Raw genomic sequence first — 20,772 nt, forward strand, 5'->3', positions numbered from 1 at the left:
GTCAAAGTTAGTATGGCCAGTGTTTTTATCACTGTTTTCAGATGAAGAAACCAAGATTGAGAGGTGTTACAACTAGTCCAAGAGGTGTGACCCTGCACTGTGATTTCTTTCCAAGTCTTTTACCTCAATCACGTTTTTCACTTTTAACTCTTCATAATAATGTCTCCATACATGTACACTTAGCTTATGCATGTTTATGTAGCAGTAAGTGAAAATGCCATTACCACGTGTAAATAATCATGCTGCCCCAAAGTTGAGCTTTTAAAAAAGTAATTGACAAATAAAAATTGTATATATTGTGTACATGTTATAAAATATGTATACATTGTAGATTGGCCAAACTGAGCTAGTTAATTACCTCACATACTAACCATCTGTGTGTGTGTGTGTGTGTGTGTGTGTGTGTGTGTGTGTGTGTGTGTATGTGTGTGTTTGGTGTGGTGTGGTGAAGTTACTTAAAAATCTACTGTCAGTAATTTTCAAGATTACAATAAATACATTGATACCAAAAAGAGCTTTTTGATAAACTAGAAAATATTAAGCCTTAATGAGTCTTAATGAGTATTCTTGATCATTTTATTAGCCATTGATATCTGCCTGCCTACTAAGAAGAAAATTAACATTTATCAGACACATGCCATGTGCTGGGTGCAAAGATTCAAACAGCTCATGCCAATAAGGATCTTAATAAGACACACCAAAAAAATCATTGATTATAGTGTAAGTGCTTTATTAGAGATATCACCAGGAATGTTTTAAGAATAGAGAAAGGGGGGTCATGAAATACTTCTCAGAGTTGTCGTGAGTTGAGTCTTGAAAAATAAGTAGGAGTTAGCCAGGCAAAGAAGGCAGAGAAGGGTATTTCATGTGAGGGAACAGCCCAAGATAGGCATGGGTGCATGAAAAATCATTGCACATTCTGGCCATTGCAAATAGTTTTCAGTGTGCATTGAGTGGTAGTTTTTGTTGCAAGGGTTAGATGAGGAGACCAGAGAAGTAATTAGGATTCACTGACAAGGAAAATACAGATTTAAAAATCAGAGATCATTTAAGGAGAGAAGAGAAAATTCATTGCTTCCTACAACTCAAGACAGAAGAGAGGGTACAGTGAGTTATGTAGTTCTCCTTTTTGCTGAAGCATAAATATACAGATACTTCAGAAAGAATAACTTAATGGAGAAAAAATGGGAGGAACTTTGAGACTATATAAGAAATGCTGGCTGGGCGTGGTGACTCACGCCTGTAATCCCAGCACTTTGGGAGGCCGAGGCAGGAGGATCATGAAGCAAAGAGATCGAGACTATCCTGGCCAACATGGTGAAACCCCGTCTCTACTAAAAATACAAAAAAATTTAGCTAGGTGTGGTGGCACGCGCCTGTAGTCCCAGCTACTCGGGAGGCTGAGGCAGGAGAATCGCTTGAACCTGGGGGGCGGAGGTTGCAATGAGCTGAGATTGTGCCACTGCACTCCAGCCTGGCGACTGAGCGAGACTCCATCTCAAAAAAAAAGAAAAGAAAAGAAATGCTAAGTAATAGTGAATAATGTTTTCAGTTGCTGGTTATTTTCATGTTAATGTATAACTTAAGCCTTGAGCCTGTTTTCATTCTTATATCAAATAAAACTGCCCAAAGATTAGGAGACAGATTAGCATAAATGTTAGAATGAGGTGATTTAAGTTTTACTTCTTTTATAGGTATAAGGCTAAGATTAGCCTGAAAAGGATATAAAGCAAGAACCAAGCTTCAATTCAGTTTATCTTGGGAAAAAAGGTCACTATTTTTGATGCAAAAATGTTAAAACATTGTTCATTACTTCATTTACTGTTCCTGCATGAAGTTCCAAATGAGAATTTTAAAAAATATGTTAACTCAGTTCAAGGAAAAGATATGCTTGCTCCCAAATAGAGTTTCCCAAGACTTCTAAGATACTCAGATCTATATTTGAGATTTGTTGTGAGATACTATGGTTTCTTTTTTTATTGTTCTTAATACTGATTTTGTTTTCCTTTGAAAATTCGATTTCATTTTTTAATTGACAAATAAAAATTGTATATATTTAGCATGTACAACATATTTTGAAAGATGTACATATTGTGGAATGGCTAAACCGAACTAATTAACATATGCATTACCTCACATACTATTTTTGTGATAAAAGCACTTAAAATCTACTCTCTTAGCAATTTTCAAGAATACAATAAATTGTTATTAACTATAATCACCATGTTGTACAGTAGGTCTCTTGAACTTATTTCACCTTATTTCTGATTTTCTAAAAGCTCTCTAATTTTTTTGCTCTGATAAGCAAACCCACATTGGTTGTGAAGAGAGGTGGAGTATTATGTGCATTTAGATAACAGGCAGAACTCAGTGTCTAATAAAAAGCATACCAGATTACTTGCTCAGTTCATGTTAAACTGCTCTGAACTAGATTTGCAAATGGATTCAGAATACCTATATTCTTACCAGTTTTTATATGCCTACCTACAGTTGACAGCAAGAATATTACTCTTCAAGAACAATATCTTGTTTTTTCACCCCTTCTCTTTCTGAGAATTCATTATTCTTTCAATGACGAGGGTTGAAAAATGAAAGGAAAGGGGGAATCAGGATTTGGTGGCGATTGCCCTCATTCATCTGACACTTCGTATGTGATGCTACCTTTTGGCATTTTCTTCTGGTTATACATCTCTTTTCCCTAATTATATTTTGGACTTTTTGAGTGCAAAGACTACATTGACCTTACATTTTGGACTTTCTGTGATGGTCATATTTCAAGTAGTTTCTGAATATAACAGAAAAGAAGTCCTTATTTTTGATTCAGCAAATATGTTTACTCATTGAATCTTTACACATAGCACAAAGATCTAGCAAGTTGTTAAAGGCACTGAATAAATATTTGCTGATGATATTTTTCCTCTTTGGACCTCTGTACAACTGTATGCCCTCTAATAGCATGAATCTGACTCTTTTATTAGCTATATGTATTTTCCTTACCCCTTCCCCCACCTCCATTCTCCAACTTCTCCCTCCCTCCACCATCACAAGCACAAGATTTCAAACTCCGTGAGAACAAAGATTGTTTCTTCCTCATTCTCAGGGTTGAGGACCACTGAAGAATGGATCTCCAATGATCGCATTTTTGATGTCAACTATAAGTAGGTGTGGAAGGGAAGAAGGAAGGTAGTTTTAGCAAATGGAGTCATCTATGATACTTTTTTTTTTTTTGAGAGAGAGGCTGACTTAGAGGATTTGTGCTTAGATTTAAAAGTGCTTCTCCACTATAAGGCTTATTAAAATCAAAACAGACTACCACGAGAAGTGACAGATGTCTATCACTTTAAAATCAGGGTAGTCAGCTACGCATTTTGCATGGTTTGGGCATTTGCTTTTTCATTTGTTTGTACAAATGAGTTCAATGTTTCCGATTCTAGTATTATAGGAAACACTAGAGACATCACCACAGGAAAGTATTAGAAAAAGCACTAAAGGCAGCCATAAATATTTAGGCTTTTTAGAGTTAATGTAGTTATATGAGAAAATTTTCTTTTTTCTCATTTGGAACAATATTTTTTGTACAAAGTAAAACATGCCATAGTTTTGTGTATTAATATAATAAATGTGGGAAAGTGGATGATTATGAACTTGAAAACCCAAAAATTATCATAGAATTTCAAAAGCTTAAAATGAATTCAGTGATAATTTTCTCTAACCACTTCACATCCTAGATGAAGAAACAGGGTGAGCAGCATTTAATGACTTGCTGGAATGATAGAAATGCTTTGTCTGTAATCCTTGGCATCTTGTGCATATCTTGTGAGAGCAGTTATCACATGGTATTACAGTCGTTGTTTGTTTCCTTGAGACTTTCCTTCTCTCTTGCCTCCTGAGAATCTCTTATGTACTAGAGCTAGTGGATGTGAGTGAATGAGCCAACAATCACTGCCCTCATGGAGCTAGTGTTATTCTAGGGAATACAGACCAGAAACAAATGAAAGTGTTAAAGAGGTGATAAATGCTATGAATAAAATTGAAGCAGGAAAAGGAGAGAGCGATGAGATGCTATTTTAGACTGTTAGGTTGAGTGGTCAGGGAAGGCCTCTCTGAAGAGGTGAATTTTGAACAGAGGCCTGAATGAACTAAACTATACCAGTCATGAGTATCTGGGGGAAGAACATTTCAGACAAAAGGAATAGCAAGTTCAAGGCTTTGAGATGGGAACATACTTCACCTGTTTCAAGAACAGCAAGGAGGGCAAGGTGGCTGGAAAGCAGTAAGTGATGGGAAGAATGATATGAAATGAAATAGGAGAGGTAGCCCAGAGCCACATCATGTAGGGCTTTGTAGGACTTGGGATTTTATACTGAGAGGGATAGGAAGTCTTTGGAGGGTTGGGAATAGGGAACAAACATGAGCTGGGTGAACTAGATCTATATTTTAAGAGGATTCTTCTAGCTGCTATATGGAGAACAGACTACAGAGACAAGAGGAGAAGAGAAATAAATTAGGAGACTATTGCAGTAATCCAGGCAGGAGTTACCTGTGGCTCAGACCAGGGTAGTAGGGATGGACAGTGAGAGAAGTGGCTGAATCACCAGTGTGTACCTTCTTAGGAGCAGGGACATTTGTGATTCATCCTTCATCCAAGGGCTTACCACAGGGCCTGATTCTTAGTTAATTGTGTTGAATAGATAAAACAAATGCAGATTTCTTGTCTTTCCCATTGACTATGCTGCCAGAGAAAGATTTTGCAAGAAGTCTTCACAGTGATGTCATCTTAACATAGGGTCTGTAGACCACTAAAATTCTTCTTAATCTGTACCATCCTGCTTCTGTTATTTATAGGTGCAGCCTAAACCCGCTAATACTTAAAAAGAGAGGCTAAAATTATCCCAGAGAAGACAATGGCTTAAGTAACTAAATAGGAAAATGCCCACTTCACAAATTCAAGTTGAAAAGTAGTAAGCCCTTACATTTAAATAGCATTTTTAGCTGGGCACGGTGCTCATACCTGTAATCCCAGCACTTTGGGAGACCAAGGCAGGAGAATTGCTTGAGCCCAGGAGTTCGAGACCAACCTGGGCAATAAAGTGAAACCCCGTCTCTACCAAAAACAACAAAAACAAATAGCCAGGCACAGTGGCACATGCCTGTAGTCCGAGCTACTCGAAAGGCTGAGGTGGGAGGATTGCTTGAGCCTGGGAAGTTGAGGCTGCAGTGAGCTATGATCATCACACTCCAGCCAGGGTGACAGTGCAAGACCCTGTCTCAAAAAATAAATAAATAAATAGCATTTTTATATTACAACATACATTCACATATTCACAGCCAATCTATGAAGAAGTTATTAATACTTTCCTGTTTTATACACTGAGACTCAGAAGTTAAATAATTTGTCACACAATTTGCCAGCAAGTGGCACATCCCCAAAACAAAATATAACATCTCCAGATCTTTTACCCTTTCTACAATGCTATTTATCAACCAACCATTTGTTGAGTATATCATGCACTGTAATAGGTAATGGGGATGCTGGCAAGCTATGACCTCAGTGCTGACTTTGTAGGAAGTTTATAATGGAGGAATCAGACAAGAAAATCCAAGATTTTAATAAAGTATGATAAATACTGTAATAGAATTAAGCACAGGGTGGATTTTGGTTTTGTATATATAATTAATAAAATATATGTAAAATAAATATTTCTTCCAGTATTCTAGCAACAACCCGAATATGCATTGTGTGTTTTTATATTTTAGAAAATGGACTAGAATCAAAATGGCATGTCATTGTAATAAATTTCTTCATTTTTGATAGACATAAACATCTATACAATGTCTTCTGAAATCCATAAGCTGTCTTACACAGTTTTAGAGTCGCAGCTTTCTAGATATTCTTTCCTAAGTTCAAAATGGTTACATTTATTTCAGGATAATTTCGGTCTTTTTGTTTTGTTTTTGAGACAGGGTCTTGCTCTGTTGTCCAGGCTGGAGTGCAGTGGCACGATCTCAGCTCACTGCAGCCTCCACCTTCTGGGTTCAAGCAATCCTCCATCTCAGCCTCCTGAGTAGCTGGGACTACAGGCACATGCCACCATGCCCAGCTAATTTTTGTATTTTTTGTAAAGACAGGGTTTCATCATGTTGCCCAGGCTGGTCTCAAACTTCTAGGCTCAAGCAGTCCACCAGCCTCAACCTCCCAAAGTGCTGGGATTACAGATGTGAGCCAACATGCCTAGCTAATTTAGGTCTTAATTCTCCTTTGCAGTGGGACTAGGCTTGATAGTGTTATATGATTAAAGGAATATGTATGAGAGATAAGATTTGGTTCCAAGGAATGTCAAAACTTTAGAATTACCCATTTTAGTTAGATGCTTACTTTGGGGTGTAGGTTATGATGAAGTCGGAAATAATTATGATACCACATCAATATGAGGAAAGAGTTGAACTACCACAGACCTCTGAATTAAAAGATAAATTATTCTTTCTTTTGTGGTCTTCTCTTGCTTAAGCAACTTATTTCTGCTTTTTAAAATATGTGTTTGAACAAGTGAGAAAGTACACCTGTCAAAAGACTAACCAGCTGAGAACCATTGTCAGCATTAATTTTTTTTAAATAAATGACTCTGAAGCTATTTAGCAGTCTGTAATCTAAATACAAAGCAAAGCTATTGATCGATGATGGATAGTGCTGGATTTGCTTGTAAGCTTTGACTTAAATCGTCTACTTAATTTCTCTAGGTGAGATCAACAGGATTAGGAGGAATGGTAGTTATATGGTTTAAATAAAAATGGCTATAGAAATTGAGCAAAATAATTGTAAAACATTAATGGTTTACCATCTTGATAAAGTAAACTAGAAACTAACAAAACAGCAGTCACTTTAATGTTATAAGAATGTTTGAATGACATAGATTGGCTAATTGAAAGCATTTTTTATAAATTGGGTTTTTGTCTATAATCTATTTCAAAGTGAAGATATTGCAAAATAATGTAATTTAACCATATGTGTGAGCATCTCATGTTTTCATAACATGTGGGCACTCACTCTTCCAAGATTGTTTGGCTAGCATAATGCTGACTTTTTTGGCTTTTAATAATTGGTTATGAATAGTATAAACTGTAAAATAGAAAGCTATTTGATTTGACAATAGCAAAATATTCACAATTTGAATGAAATAGGTATCTCTTCACTTGGGCTTTTAAAAACCATATAAATACTGTATTTCATTGAACACATTAAATTCAAAAGCAGGCCATTACTTGCAGCTGTCTATTCTAATGGCCAGATTTTATATATACTACAGACAATTACAGTTTCTTTGTTCTTACTGTACTGTAAAATAAGTTCTTCCACATACTTGCCTGGGAACTTTTGAAAAATAAAGCCTAACTTGAAAATTATGAATCAAGATTTCTTTCAATATTAAAAACAGTAATAATACTCTTGGTTTTATTTTATAGTTAATAAAAATTTAGATGAATGAAGCTTCTTCCTCTCCCTTTTAGGACAAGTCTAGATCATATTTTCTGTGCTAAATTGAAAGTTGTTTCTCCAATCATTAGAATGAATGAACATGCATTAAGCCTCTGTTAAAAGCTACTAAGGAGTAGTGAAGTCAGTGTTAAAGTTTATTTCTTCTTCTTGCTCATATCACTAAAAATAAATTGCCCAAAAGATGTATAGCAGGAAGGAAAAGAAAAATCAAATAATATTGAAAAGTACACATAAGAATAATCAGTCAAAATAAGCAACAGTTTTCCTTGCCTTAAAAAAAGAATCTACCATCTGAAATGCCTACTTGTTTAAGGAACAAAGAGCCAGGTCTCCCTCTTTGTAGATCTCACTTATAGATAGTATTTGGAGAGTGGGTGAGTGAGCAAGAATCCCAAATCCAAACGTGGGCAGCAGACCCTCTCTCTGGCTGCTCCTTTGCTGATCAGGGCCCAGGTAAAACTTTTTTTTGTATACTTTCTATAACTTAATAGGTTTCTTAGGAGAATAATAGATGCATGGGAATAATAACATTTACATTTTAAGTTCCCTTATCTGTTAGGCCATGATTGTGCCGGAATGATTGAGTTGAGATTGAGAGTACAACTGAATCTGTCTCTTTGGGTTTGTGATTAATCTGGGCGATACTTGATTGCTGAATATTTCTGTAGAGATTTAGAGTATCTTATACATGCCTGGCATAATACAGATTGGAGGCAGGATGTTTTTAGTTGGTTTCTCTAATTTTATTATCTGCCTAAACATTTTAAGAAATATATTCTTTTGCTTCTATCCCTTTACCCCCAAATGATTCAGGTGTAGGAGCTGCACGATCTGGGAACCTCACGTTTATGGTGGGAGGAGTTGAAGATGAATTTGCTGCTGCCCAAGAGTTGCTGGGGTGCATGGGCTCCAACGTGGTGTACTGTGGAGCTGTTGGGACTGGGCAGGTAAGATTTTTACATTAATGACCTTGACTTGATGATGTAAAATTGACTAATGTTCCTTTCTCTTCCCTGACCATATTTTTATTCTTCTTTCTTCAACCTGTGGATTCTTTGTTTGCTCAGATTTTAAAACATTTATTTGGAATAAATTAGTTTTGCATCATTCCTGGTGGGCTTAAGCAGACATCAGCCAATTTACTTATTAAAAATACGTCCATTATTGGCCAGACGTGATGGCTCATGCCTGTAATCCCAACACTTTGGGAAGCTGAGGCAGGAGGATCACTCAAGCCCAGGAGTTTGACACCAGCCAGGGCAACATAGTAAGACCCCATCTCTACAAAAAACAAAAAAGTTAGTCGAATGTGGTGACACACACTTATAGTCCCAGCTACTCAGGAGGCTGAGGTGGTGGGGGGATCACCTGAGCCCAGGGGTGGGGGATTGAGGCTGCAGTGAGCCATGATAGAGCCACTGCAGTCAGCCTGGGTGACAGAGCAAGAACCGATCTCAAAAAAAAAAAAAAAAGGGGGAAAAAAATTCATTATTAGGATCTTGACATGTCTGTCATCCCAGCAACTACTGAAATCATCCTTAAAACTGCCTTTATTCGAAGTGCTTGTTTCTGAGTTGCCATTTTCCTCCATCTAATTTTGTAATTACAGTTGACCCTTGAACAACACAGATTTGAACTCCATAGGCCCACTTATACACCTATTTTTTTCCATAGATATATTGAAAATTTTTTTGAGGATTTGTGACAGTTTGAAAAAACAGATGAACCACATGGCCTAGAAATATCAAAAACATTAAGAAAAAGTTAGATACGTCATGAACGCATAAAATATATGTAGATAGATACTAGTTTATAAATATGCACAAATCTGTTATAAAGAGTGAAAATTTATCAAAATTTACAAATATTTATAGACCATACATGGCACCATTCACAGTTGAGAGAAATGTAAAGAAATGTAAAGATGCATTAAATCATAATGGCATAAAATTAACTGTAGTAATACTGTACTACCGTAATAATTTTGTGGCCACCTCCTGTTGCTATTGCAGTGAACTCAAGTGTTACAAGTATTGGGCATAAAATGTCATGTGACACTAATCATCTTTGTGTGAGTGGTTCATCTCTTCAGTAAATTGTGTATCATAGTAAAAACTGATCTCTTGGAATTCTCTTGTATTTTTTATCATGTTTAGTGCAATACCATAAACCTTGAATGACACCATGGGACCCATACAAAGTGCCACTAGTGATGCTGGAAGTGCTCCTAAGAAGCTGAGAAAAGTCATGATATTACAAGAAAAAGTTGAATTGCCTGATACATACCATGGATTGAGGTCTGCAGCTGGGTTTGCCCTCCATTTCAAGATAAATCCAATGTAAGGACCATTGTAAAAAAAGAAAAGAATAGTCATGAACCCATCACTGCAGCTACTCCAGCAGGCTTGCACTTTTGGCAGAACATCGTTTTATCTCACATTGAAAATGCAGCTTTTATGTAGATGCAGGATTGCTATAGAAGGGCGTACTTACATCTAATATGATTCAAGAAAAAGTGAAGTCATTAAATGACAACTTAAAGCAAAAAGAAAGTGAAGGATCTAAAGCTGGAGAATTTAATGCCAGCAAAGGATGGTTTGATGATTTTAGGAAGAGGTTTGCTTAAAAAATGTCAAGAAATAGGCGAAGTAGCTTCTGCCAACCAAGAGACAGCAGACAGTTCCCAGGTGCCATTAAGAAAAAATCATTGAAGAGAAAGTATATCTGCCTGAATGAGTTTTTAATGCAGACAGAAGTGCCCTATTACGGGAAAAAAAAAAGGATGCTCGAAGGACATTTATTAGGAAGAGAAGCAAGCAGCACCAGGATTTAAGGCAGGAAAGGATAGGCTAACTCTACTGTCCTGTACAAATGCAGTTGGGTTGATAATCAGGACTGCCCTTATCTATAAAGTTGCTAACTCCTGAGGCTTTAAGTGAAAAGATAAATACCAGCTGCCTGTCTTTTGGTTGTACAGCAAGAAGGCCTGGACAATGAGAACCCTGTTTCTGGATTGTTTCCATCGATGGCTTTGTCTCTGGAGTCAGGAAATATCTTGCCAGTAAGGGACTGACTTTTAAAGTTATTTTGATATTGGACAGTACCCCTGGCCACCCAGAATAACATGAGTTCAACACTGAAGGTGTCCAAGGGGCCAACTTGCCCCTAAACACAGCGACCTCTAATTCAGCCTCTAGAGTAGGGGATCATAAGGACCTTTAAGGCTCATTACACATGGTACTGTATGGGAAGGATTGTCACTGTGGAAGAAAACCGTGATAGAACATGAAAATCTGGAAAGATTACACCACTGAAGATGCCATTGTTATTGTAGAAAATGCCTTGAAAGCCAAGCCCCTAACAGTAAATTCCTGCTGGAAAAAACTGTCCAGATGTTGTGCAGGACTTCACAGGATTTATGGCAGGGCCAATCAAGGAAATCACTAAAGAGATTGTGCATATGGCAAAAAAGGTGGGGAGTGTATGAAAGCTTTCAAGATATGGATCTTGGATTAATTCAAGAGCTAATAGAGACCACACCAGAGTAATTAACAGAAGAGACTTGATGGAGATGAGTGCTTCTGAACAGTGCCAGATGATGAGGAAGAAGATGTACCAAAAGCAGTGCCAGGAAACAAATTGACATTAGACAGTATGGCAGAACGGTTCTGATTATTCAAGACTCCTTTCAACTTCTTTTACAACATGGACCCTTCTATGATACAGACACTGAAAATAAAGCAAACAGTGAAAGACGGATTGGTACCATACAAAAACGTTTTTAGAGAAATGAAAGAGCAAAAACATCAGATAGAAATCACAATTTCCATAAAGTTATCCAGAGTGTGCCTGCCCCTTCTGCCTCCCCTTCTACCACCTCCACCTCTTCTGCCTCTGTCACCCCGAGACAGCAAAGAGCAACCCCTCCTCAGCCTACTCATTATTAAGATGGGATTGAAGACCTCTATGATGATCTACTTCCACTTAATGAAAAATAAATATATTTTATCTTCCTTAATGATTCCCTTAGTAACATTTTTTCTCTAGCTTGCTTTACCATAAGAATACAATATATAATACAGATACAAAATATGTGTTAATCAACTGTTTATGTTATTGACGAGGCTTCCAGTCAACAGTGGGCTATTAGAAGTTAAGTTTTTGGAGAGTCAAAAGTTACACATGGGTTTTTGACTGCACTGAGGGTTTGGCACCCCTAACCCCCTCATCCTTCAAGGGTCAACTGTACTTGCCATAGCTCTATTTGTAGTACAATCAGGCAGCAATAACCCATGGACTTCAAACTTTTTCTTGAAAAGCAAGTAACTTTCATTTAGAAGTATGAGGTGATTGACAGAGATGATTAAACAATACTGAACACTGAAATCAAGCTAGTTGTCTCCCTCCCCTTCCCAATACACACACACACTCTCACTCCTCCTCTTAATGCTTTTACCCTAGTCACTAGGACTCTCTTTATCTCACTCTAGACTTGGTATTATCTTAGATATATTTATTGTCTCCATACTCTTGTCCAGTCAGTCTCCAAGCTCTATTAATTCAAGTTACTCTCATTGTTGACCTTCATTTCCATTCAACACAGGACCTGGTCCAAGCCTTTCTTTCAGTGTCTCACACCTAGTTTACTGGTCAGGGGGCCTAATAGGTCTCTGAATGTCAAATTTACCACTCTGTCCAACATCATAACCCAGACCACCTCCATCAAGATGCTTGTATCATCATAGTGCTTCCCCATTCTGAAACTTTGAATAGACCCCTATTTCCTACCATGTCAAATTTTAACTCTCCACCCTAGCTTTCATAGCTGACATGTTCTTGCCCCAGTCTTAACCATCAAATTTCTCACCATTCCTTAAAACACAGGCATATTAAACAATTTTCTTACTGATCTCTAGCAACATCCCCATGTTCTTAAATATTTAATCCTTCTTATATATTTACCCTTCTCCCCGGATCTCCTTCTTTCCCTTTCTTGTCTGTTTAAATCCTGCCTTGGCCTCCTAAAGGATGATTTCAGGTTCCACTTCCTCTCTGTTCCTGCCTTCAGTGGTCTTGTTGCTCTGAACTCCTCTTATCTCTTATAGCCTCTACCTTACAGTTCACCACTTGTTTTTGTTGCCTTTTCATATAGCGTATTACTCCCATTTCCCAGTTAGATTGTAAGTTCCATACCTTAAAGAGCAGTTGTGCCCTATAGTGCTGAGCCTGTAGTAGCTATGTGGAAAATAAATTTCCACATAGGCAAATTTATTACCTAGTGGAGGAGACCCGCAAGTCTGCTCTGGGATAGCATGTGAGGTTCAGTGGGAGCCATGCTGCATCAGGTTCTCTTCCCCACTCGAGCAAATCAACAGCTGAATGTTACTTCTTTTAGAATGTAGCCCCTGGAATTGGGCAAGGAAAAATGTCCTGTGAGTTATAGCTTGAAAATACAGATATTTAATATGTACTCAATTTATTTTCAGGCGGCAAAGATATGCAACAACATGCTGTTAGCTATTAGTATGATTGGAACTGCTGAAGCTATGAATCTTGGAATCAGGTTTGTTGAATAGTACATTTTTATACTAACATTTTTATAGGCTTTCTTATTTGATTTTCTGATGTTAAAAAAATGATATTCATGAGAGATAAATGAGTTGATCTAAGAACATTTTGAAAGTACTTCATTATTGAACTTTAACAGACTTTGCTTATTGGACGAGCAATAGGACCCAGGAGAGCATGAATATGCTTTGCCATAGCTATAAAATGTATTGCCTGTGCATTTGAAGTTATATTATCCTTTTTATATGGGAGCCCCATTTCTTCTATTATGTTGAAATGCAAGAAACATTTTTCTATAAAATTTAAACATACTTTGGCAATGTTGGGACAAATTTGTATAAGACATGGTTTTCGTGTGTAGTGAATTCAAGTGGTATGCTACCATGTGACTAGTTTATGTACCTTTTAAAAATATAGTCTCCAAATCCGCACTAAAGGTGTTCTTGTTGGTTCATTCTCAGGCTAAAAACTGGATAGCATTCATAAAGATGCAATTCATATGCATAACTCTTTCATTTTATTTTGCCTGTGGTTTAGTTACTTTGCATTCCTATGTATCTTTCTATTAAAATGGCATACTTTGCTTAAAGTGATTGAGGAATTCTGTTTTTCCTATGGATGATCATCTTTTAAATGCTTAAGGTTAATGTCTTAATTTTAGCCTTTAATCTTTTGGTTTAGTAATGCTGCATATGATTAATCACCTAATTAATTTTTGAATGTTTTATATTTCATGAAAATAATAAATATACATTTCTTACTTTAGAAAATGCTTAATGAGCAGGATGCTTTACTCATTTGCTTTCATCACATTCCCTAAAACTGCTTACCACATATGTCACAAAACAGAATAGTGTTTCATACCATAGCTTTTGATAAAAGTAATAAAAAGAGCCAACATACTTGAGATATTTTTGAAAACACAGTAATGGATTCACATTTCCTCTTAATTACCATATCAAGATGCTGTTGTTTTATTGAATTGCCCTTGTCTCAGATGTTTAACTATCTTGACCTATTAAGTTGTCATGTTGTAATTGAGATAAAAGAGGAATTTGCTTTGCATCAGCACTAATTGGTTTATCAATATCGTGTACCATTTACATTTTAAAATTGAATGTCCATAAGATGGTAAAGCATGTCTGTACAGAGCCTTAATAAAAGTGGTAGTATATAGGGACCTTTTCAGAGTGTTATGTTTGTATTGTGGCCAGTTTTAGGATATGGGTCACTTATCATAATTGAAAAACTGGTTACTAGTAACTTGTTTTCATGTTCATTCTCTAGACTAATTTCATGGAAGAGGAAGATGTACATTTCTGGAACATAAATTGCATACACAGTTAATTGGTGTTGACACCAGCATTGGTATGCATATGTATGTTTAGAATTTTATTTTTATTTTTCTGGATATAAATGATTATATAAAGTAAAAGGCTGGATGAACCTAGGTTATACTGTACTACAGCTTTCCCTCTTTGCCCATTGACTCTGTACTTCTTACCTTGAGCATCACTGGACCAAGATGTTCCTTAGTCATAGTGATGCATTCTCTGGCATTTCTTGAATAATTTTCCTGTCAGAACTCTTATTATAAGATGATCATTTGACCTTCTAAAATGAAGTTTTGTATAGGCTAAGCGCTTGTGGAAGTTCTACTGCAAACACCAGCTACAATTGGAGGCAATACAATCGAATACAAGGTGTACAATGAAGTAAAAACCATTGGCTACTTGTAGTGGGTTTGTTTTCAAGGAGAAAATGAAAAGTGATAAAAAATAGAGATATAAGAGAGCAGAAGCAATTAATAGAGTTTCCCTTATTTTTGGCTCTGATCAACTATGACAAAATTATTATTTAGAAATATGAAACCTTTAAATCTTTCATGTTTCTAAAACTACATATATACTGATGTATATAACATAAAATATATTTTAAAAGTCTGAACACAAGGCAGAAACTCACTAGTTGTACTTAACTGTTAAAAATAATTTATAAATTTCTAGTGTTTCAGATTATACCAATGAATTGCTTATTTTCATAACATGAGGATTTTATCACTTTATCTTACAAAGATTCTCAGTGGTTTAAAGACCCTAAAAATGAATACTTCTGCTATTGTCTTTTCTCCATGGTTTACAGACATGGTTTAAAGTGACAGGATTGTTCTCTAATAGAGTATAGAGAGTGGCCACGATTTATTGAGCTTTGCAAGGTGAAAGAGAAAATTGGCATCAGCAAGCATAAATTCCCAAGTAGTAAATTCCCACAAAGTAGTATAGCATCAAAATGGTTTAGCCACATTTATATTCTGCTCACTCTGAAGTGAAATTTTTTCAGAGTATTAATGTCAACATTTACAAATTGAGTCACCCATTCCTGTGATCATTTCTGATTAATTTTATTCTAAGTCAGTGGTTTTTCTGGAACGCTGTTCCCCTTATTTAAAAAAATTGAAGAAAAAAATCTTACAGTTTAAAATTCTTATTGACCCTATGCTCTTTTACAGTGAGTCTTTATGGATGTTAGCAAAATTTTTAAATGTTGTAAAAAAAAAAAAAAAAGTAAAAGAGTAAAAAATATGGTATACAATATATTTTGAGATTCCTTTTTTATTAGACCTTTCTGCTTTCTAATTGGATTCCTACATAGGCATTAGAAGCATAGTTTTATGGTCCTGAAAGTACCCTACTTGTATTAGAGAGGTTTCGTTCCTGTGTATCACATAGAAATAACATTGATAATGTTTTGTTGTTTTAAATTACCAGCTCCACTGGAAACTGATTTAAAAAAATATATATATTGGTGATATAACAAGTTACTTGCATTACCAACCAGGCCCAGGCTCCTCCAGCAACCACTGTATTGTCTTCCGCCAAAAGAAGCTTGAAGCAGCTGAACTTCTGGAAAGCTGTTCAAGATGAGAACTTTCCCTCCATGTAGTTTTATTAATAGTTTCTTGTATACTGCCCTTAGAAGATGTTGCTTTTGCATTTATATGATGACTGGAGCCTTAGTTGTGTACCCTAATAAACATAACAGATGGCAAAGGTTTGTAATTTGTAAATGGCCAAAAAGTTTGTTCTTTGTATGTATCTATACTGTCTGGTTTTACATAAGAACAAAGCAAATTATGTCACTAAACTGGGATGTTTGTGTCACAGAAACAGATCTGGAAATGAAACATCTAAGACTACATCAGTCCAAATCATTCACTTATCCATCATACAAATTTCTTAATAAACTGATAAAATGCCATCATATTGGCTAGTTGTTGACTATTAAGTTTACCACCTACTTAATAGTCAACTACTAGCCAATACAATGGCATTTGGGCGTGCATGTAGGTCTGCATTCAAGCTGTCCCACAGACTTAAGCTTTTCTCATGTATAAAATGACAAAAATAATTACATCTATCCACTGGGTTGTTGTGACGATTAAGTGAGTTAATCCATGTAAAACTTATTAAATAGTTTCTGGCACATAGTAGGTGTCGATATGTGGTAATGATATTTGTGGTTGTGGTGAGGTGGTTATTGTTTGAAAGTAAATTGTACTTTAATCTTTTTCTTCCTAACATGTCTCACTAGCTGGCATTACATATTTATTTGTCTGTTTATTACCTGTCTTCCCATCTAGAAGCTCCATGAAGGGGAATGGTTTGTTTACTCATTGCCATATCTTAAGAATATACCTGGCAGGTATTAGGCACCCAGTGAAGATTTGTCAGATAAATAAGGAGAGGAGGGAGGAGGTAGGGGAGTGATTGAGTGAGGGGATAAGATATGGCACTTCTCTTGCGAAAGGTAAAAGTTATCCAGGTGGGTCTTAACTCAGCCCTCCTGGCAGACAGGCACAGCCTCCTTTTAGCTTCCTTCTTACTGTCTCCTTCGCTGCACGTGTAGCACTTGGATATAGCAGATCTGAGTAAACATTGATGGATAAGTGATTAATTAAAATTGACATGGTCTTAGATGTTTCATTTCCAGATCTGTTCCTGTGATACAAACATCCCAGTTTAGTGACATAATTTGTTTCGTTCTTATGTAAAACCAGACGAGTATAGATTACTCACAGATAATATAAACAAACATTTTTGGCCCTTAAAGTCTTGGTTACAATGAAGGCAAATGTTTAATTTTTTAAATTTTTTTACAGTCTTAGCATTATTTTTACTTCTTCCAAACCTCATTTAAAATTCTTATGTTTTAGAGGTGAGTAGATTTGACACAGTGACGTTTATTTGAGATGCATTATATATGCAGTCAGAGCAATGAATTTATTCTGTTTATATCAGAGAACATTCCAGCAATTGTAAAGCCACATGCATGCACGCATGCACTCTCGAACCACATCCAGTGGCAAGTTATTATGGGGACTGACAGACTGTCATTCTTTTGATGGCTTGAGCTGTATATCTTCTGAACAGCAATGGGGCTCTTATGCAGAAAGTATCATATGTTCCCAGCCAATTTACAGGGAAACAGCAATAACATTTTATCATGGTTGAGAGCCCAGTAGCTGCTTCCTATTAAACTTGCCCTTTCAGATACCTGTCTTGGATTAATTTGTTGATTTCGAATGGAAACTCAGTCTTCTCCAGTGAAGCATGACGTTCTAGGATAGACTCTGAATGACAATTACTGTGTATTCTAGCTGGTTTCAGACCATTACAAGCCTTGGGCACAGTGGAAAACAGAGGACTTCAGTAACTGATTTTAATATCATGTCTAATTTTAACTGTCAGTTATGTATCTGCCAGAGAAAGAATCCTCAGAAAGATGAAATGCAAAACACTTCTAACTTGCTCTTTTTAATGATACACTTTGCTGCGGGTGGGGGCAGGGGGAGGGAAGTGGAGAGGGAATAACTATCTCCTGAAGGGAATCAGCACGGTGGGGAAGCATCAGATTTGAAAAGTGAGAATGAAACAACTGCCACCTGATTTTTTGTATGTGCCCCTCAGGATGCTTCTAAATAGTAATGTGTTCACCAAAAAGGGTTTCCATCAATCAATACCAGTACTTTTCCTTGAACATTCAAGAAAAATTTAGGGTTTTACAAAGTTAGGATAATTAGCTTTGCTCACCATTTTGTTGAATATTATAGAAAAGAGTGAATTTCCTTAGCTGTAAAAGCTCTTGTGAGCTACTACTGAGTGTAACCTGGTAGCTTAGAAAGAAGAGAGGAATTCTGCTGCTTTAAATGTGATGAACCATCTTAAAAGATCTAAGTTAGGAAGCCCTGAAATTATATTTCAAATGGAGGGAGAAAGCGACGTTTTGGAGTCTTTGAAAGTATTTTCTCCTTATGGAGCATATTAGATATATGCATTCTTGAACATTTGTACTTTGCAGTTATAGCAAATTAACTAATTGTTAATTTGTGATTTCACTTTTCACAATTATTCCCTAAGCACACTGGCTTTATCTTTTCCTAAGTGATATACTACAGTAGCATACTGATAGCCTAATCTTATTTAAAAGGAGAAAGCAAGCATCAGTAGCATACTATGCATGCAGTGAACTTGGATCTTTATAAAAGAATGAATGAAACTTTTGGGTTTCTCTCCGGGAATCTACAGTTGAACAGAATGAATGATAGCCAATTTAGACTGAATTTCTGTGTCTGTTATAATCCTTAGTAAAATCCATCACTATAACATGGGCCACCATATGAATTCAGATACATGATATGCCACGTAACAGTCTGGGAACCACAGCTACCCCTTGAAAGCCTGATTACATAACAGTCGTATTATGTGGTAATTCCATACATATTTTTGGCTGTTAGCCTCAGCCCCCTGCTCTAGCATCTGAAAAAATGTTTTATTGGCCATGATATTCAGATTTTGAAATAAACAGATGTGTTTTAGACATACAGAGTAAACAATCTGAGCATGCCAAGATGCACAGTTTGTTTAACATTTACATAAGTGTCTCTTTTCAGTGTTTTTTTAATTTTCTGGAAGAGGTTGGTTTTAAGAAAAAGCAGAAAGCTTTTATGACAATTGTTTCATAATGGCTCTGTATGAAAGAAACCAAATAAATTGCTAGGTATAAAGTTTTATTTGAAACTTGATTCAGTGATACTTAGCAAAATTGTGCTTCCCAAACTGCATTATATCTTTAGAATCCAAGTAATGGAGCATTTTGATTCTATTTTTTCTAGGGTCCACATTGAACAGCCGTTTATGCCATCAGCCCAGTGATAGAACAAATGATGTTTCCGCTTGGGCAAGCTTTGTTTTATCAGGATCAGTAACCTTATCAGCAGTTGACCCAGAACTATAATGCATGTCTCTGAATAGATAGCATATGTCACAACTCTGTGCAGACTTGCTTCATAAGCAAGATTGTCTAATAAAGATTTAATAAATAAGGAAAAGTTTGCAGCAAAAAAGTCTTCTTTTATAATAACTTTTCTTAAGCTCGTTTACAGCTCCTGGCTCATCTCTTGCATTTATTCTCATAAAAACTAAAGGAATAAACATACGTGTAAATGCATTCACACAGACTCCCATGATGCATCATTTATCTGTCAATATTTCTTTCTGAAATATATCATTTGTGGATAAAGAATGTAGAATTTAAATTATCATGTTGGTTTAAGGTTCTTATGTGACACATAAATGTAGTAATGTCCAAAGACTAGAAAACCCATGAGTGTGATAAACCAACAATATTTTTATGCAGTTATATATTATTTTTTCTTAATAATAGGATAACATAGAAGGTTTTCTCTAAATGCAAAATGGTCCTGGCTCAAAAATGTTCTTATTTAACCAGTAGTGTTTAGTACTCTATAATTCAAAATTGGATTCTTCACTCTCGTATCAATCTGCTTAGATTTTAGAAGACATATAATAAATGGAGAGAGAAGATGGAGCATCCCCAAACATAAATAAGTCACGCACGACGTGTACATTTTGACACTTAACACTTCTTTTCTTTGACCTTTGACAGGTTAGGGCTTGACCCAAAACTGCTGGCTAAAATCCTAAATATGAGCTCAGGACGGTGTTGGTCAAGTGACACTTATAATCCTGTACCTGGAGTGATGGATGGCGTTCCCTCGGCTAATAACTATCAGGGTGGATTTGGAACAACACTCATGGCTAAGGTATGGTAAATGTAGACACTAACCAAGAGAGAAGGAAAAATGTTTCATGGTCCAATAACACTTTCCTTCTCTTTCTCTTAATAAAGCATATGTCTCATGTAAGAGGCAAAATTACTAGAATATTCACTCTCACTGAAAATGAGTAAAAACCTAACTTCGATGAAAATCCTTATCTTGTTCATTTTTATTCCTGGCCTTTTGGATGAGAAGAATGGGCCAGACCGTGTGTGTGTGTGTGCATGTGTGTGTGTGTGTGTCTGTGTGTGCGTGCGTGCTTGGGTTTGTTTATATGAGCTGGTAAAATTTTGTTCATCATAAATTTATGTTAATTTACCAACTTCTTAAATGAGAACAGTGAGAATTTTCTCATTGTTGTTAATACACTGGCAGTGCTTAGATGCATCACAAAAGAAGAGATGATTTTCCCATTGATAATAGATTTCCAAATACATCTTCCTGCTTTAAGATTTTAATATATGGATTTATATGTAAAAACTAGTTAAGTCATTTGAAAAGCAAACTGTCATCCTTCTCTTGTTTGAGATCTCAACTTTAGAAAGTCTGTGTTCTCAACTACAGAAAATAA

The 20,772-nt window shown here is 36.1% G+C and overlaps 1 protein-coding gene across 1 annotated transcript in view; it reads left to right on the plus strand.

Annotated features, from left to right (window-relative positions):
* Positions 1 to 20,772, plus strand: part of HIBADH (3-hydroxyisobutyrate dehydrogenase) — a 136,545-nt gene that overhangs the window by 110,608 nt on the left and 5,165 nt on the right. The window contains exons 5-7 of the mRNA XM_055293592.2: positions 8,309 to 8,442; positions 12,982 to 13,058; positions 20,030 to 20,186. Coding sequence (XP_055149567.1) covers positions 8,309 to 8,442; positions 12,982 to 13,058; positions 20,030 to 20,186 — 368 coding nt within the window. The remainder of the gene's footprint in view (positions 1 to 8,308; positions 8,443 to 12,981; positions 13,059 to 20,029; positions 20,187 to 20,772) is intronic.

The sequence above is a fragment of the Symphalangus syndactylus genome, chromosome 9 (genome assembly GCF_028878055.3).
Source record: "Symphalangus syndactylus isolate Jambi chromosome 9, NHGRI_mSymSyn1-v2.1_pri, whole genome shotgun sequence".
NCBI classification, from domain to species: domain Eukaryota; kingdom Metazoa; phylum Chordata; class Mammalia; order Primates; family Hylobatidae; genus Symphalangus; species Symphalangus syndactylus.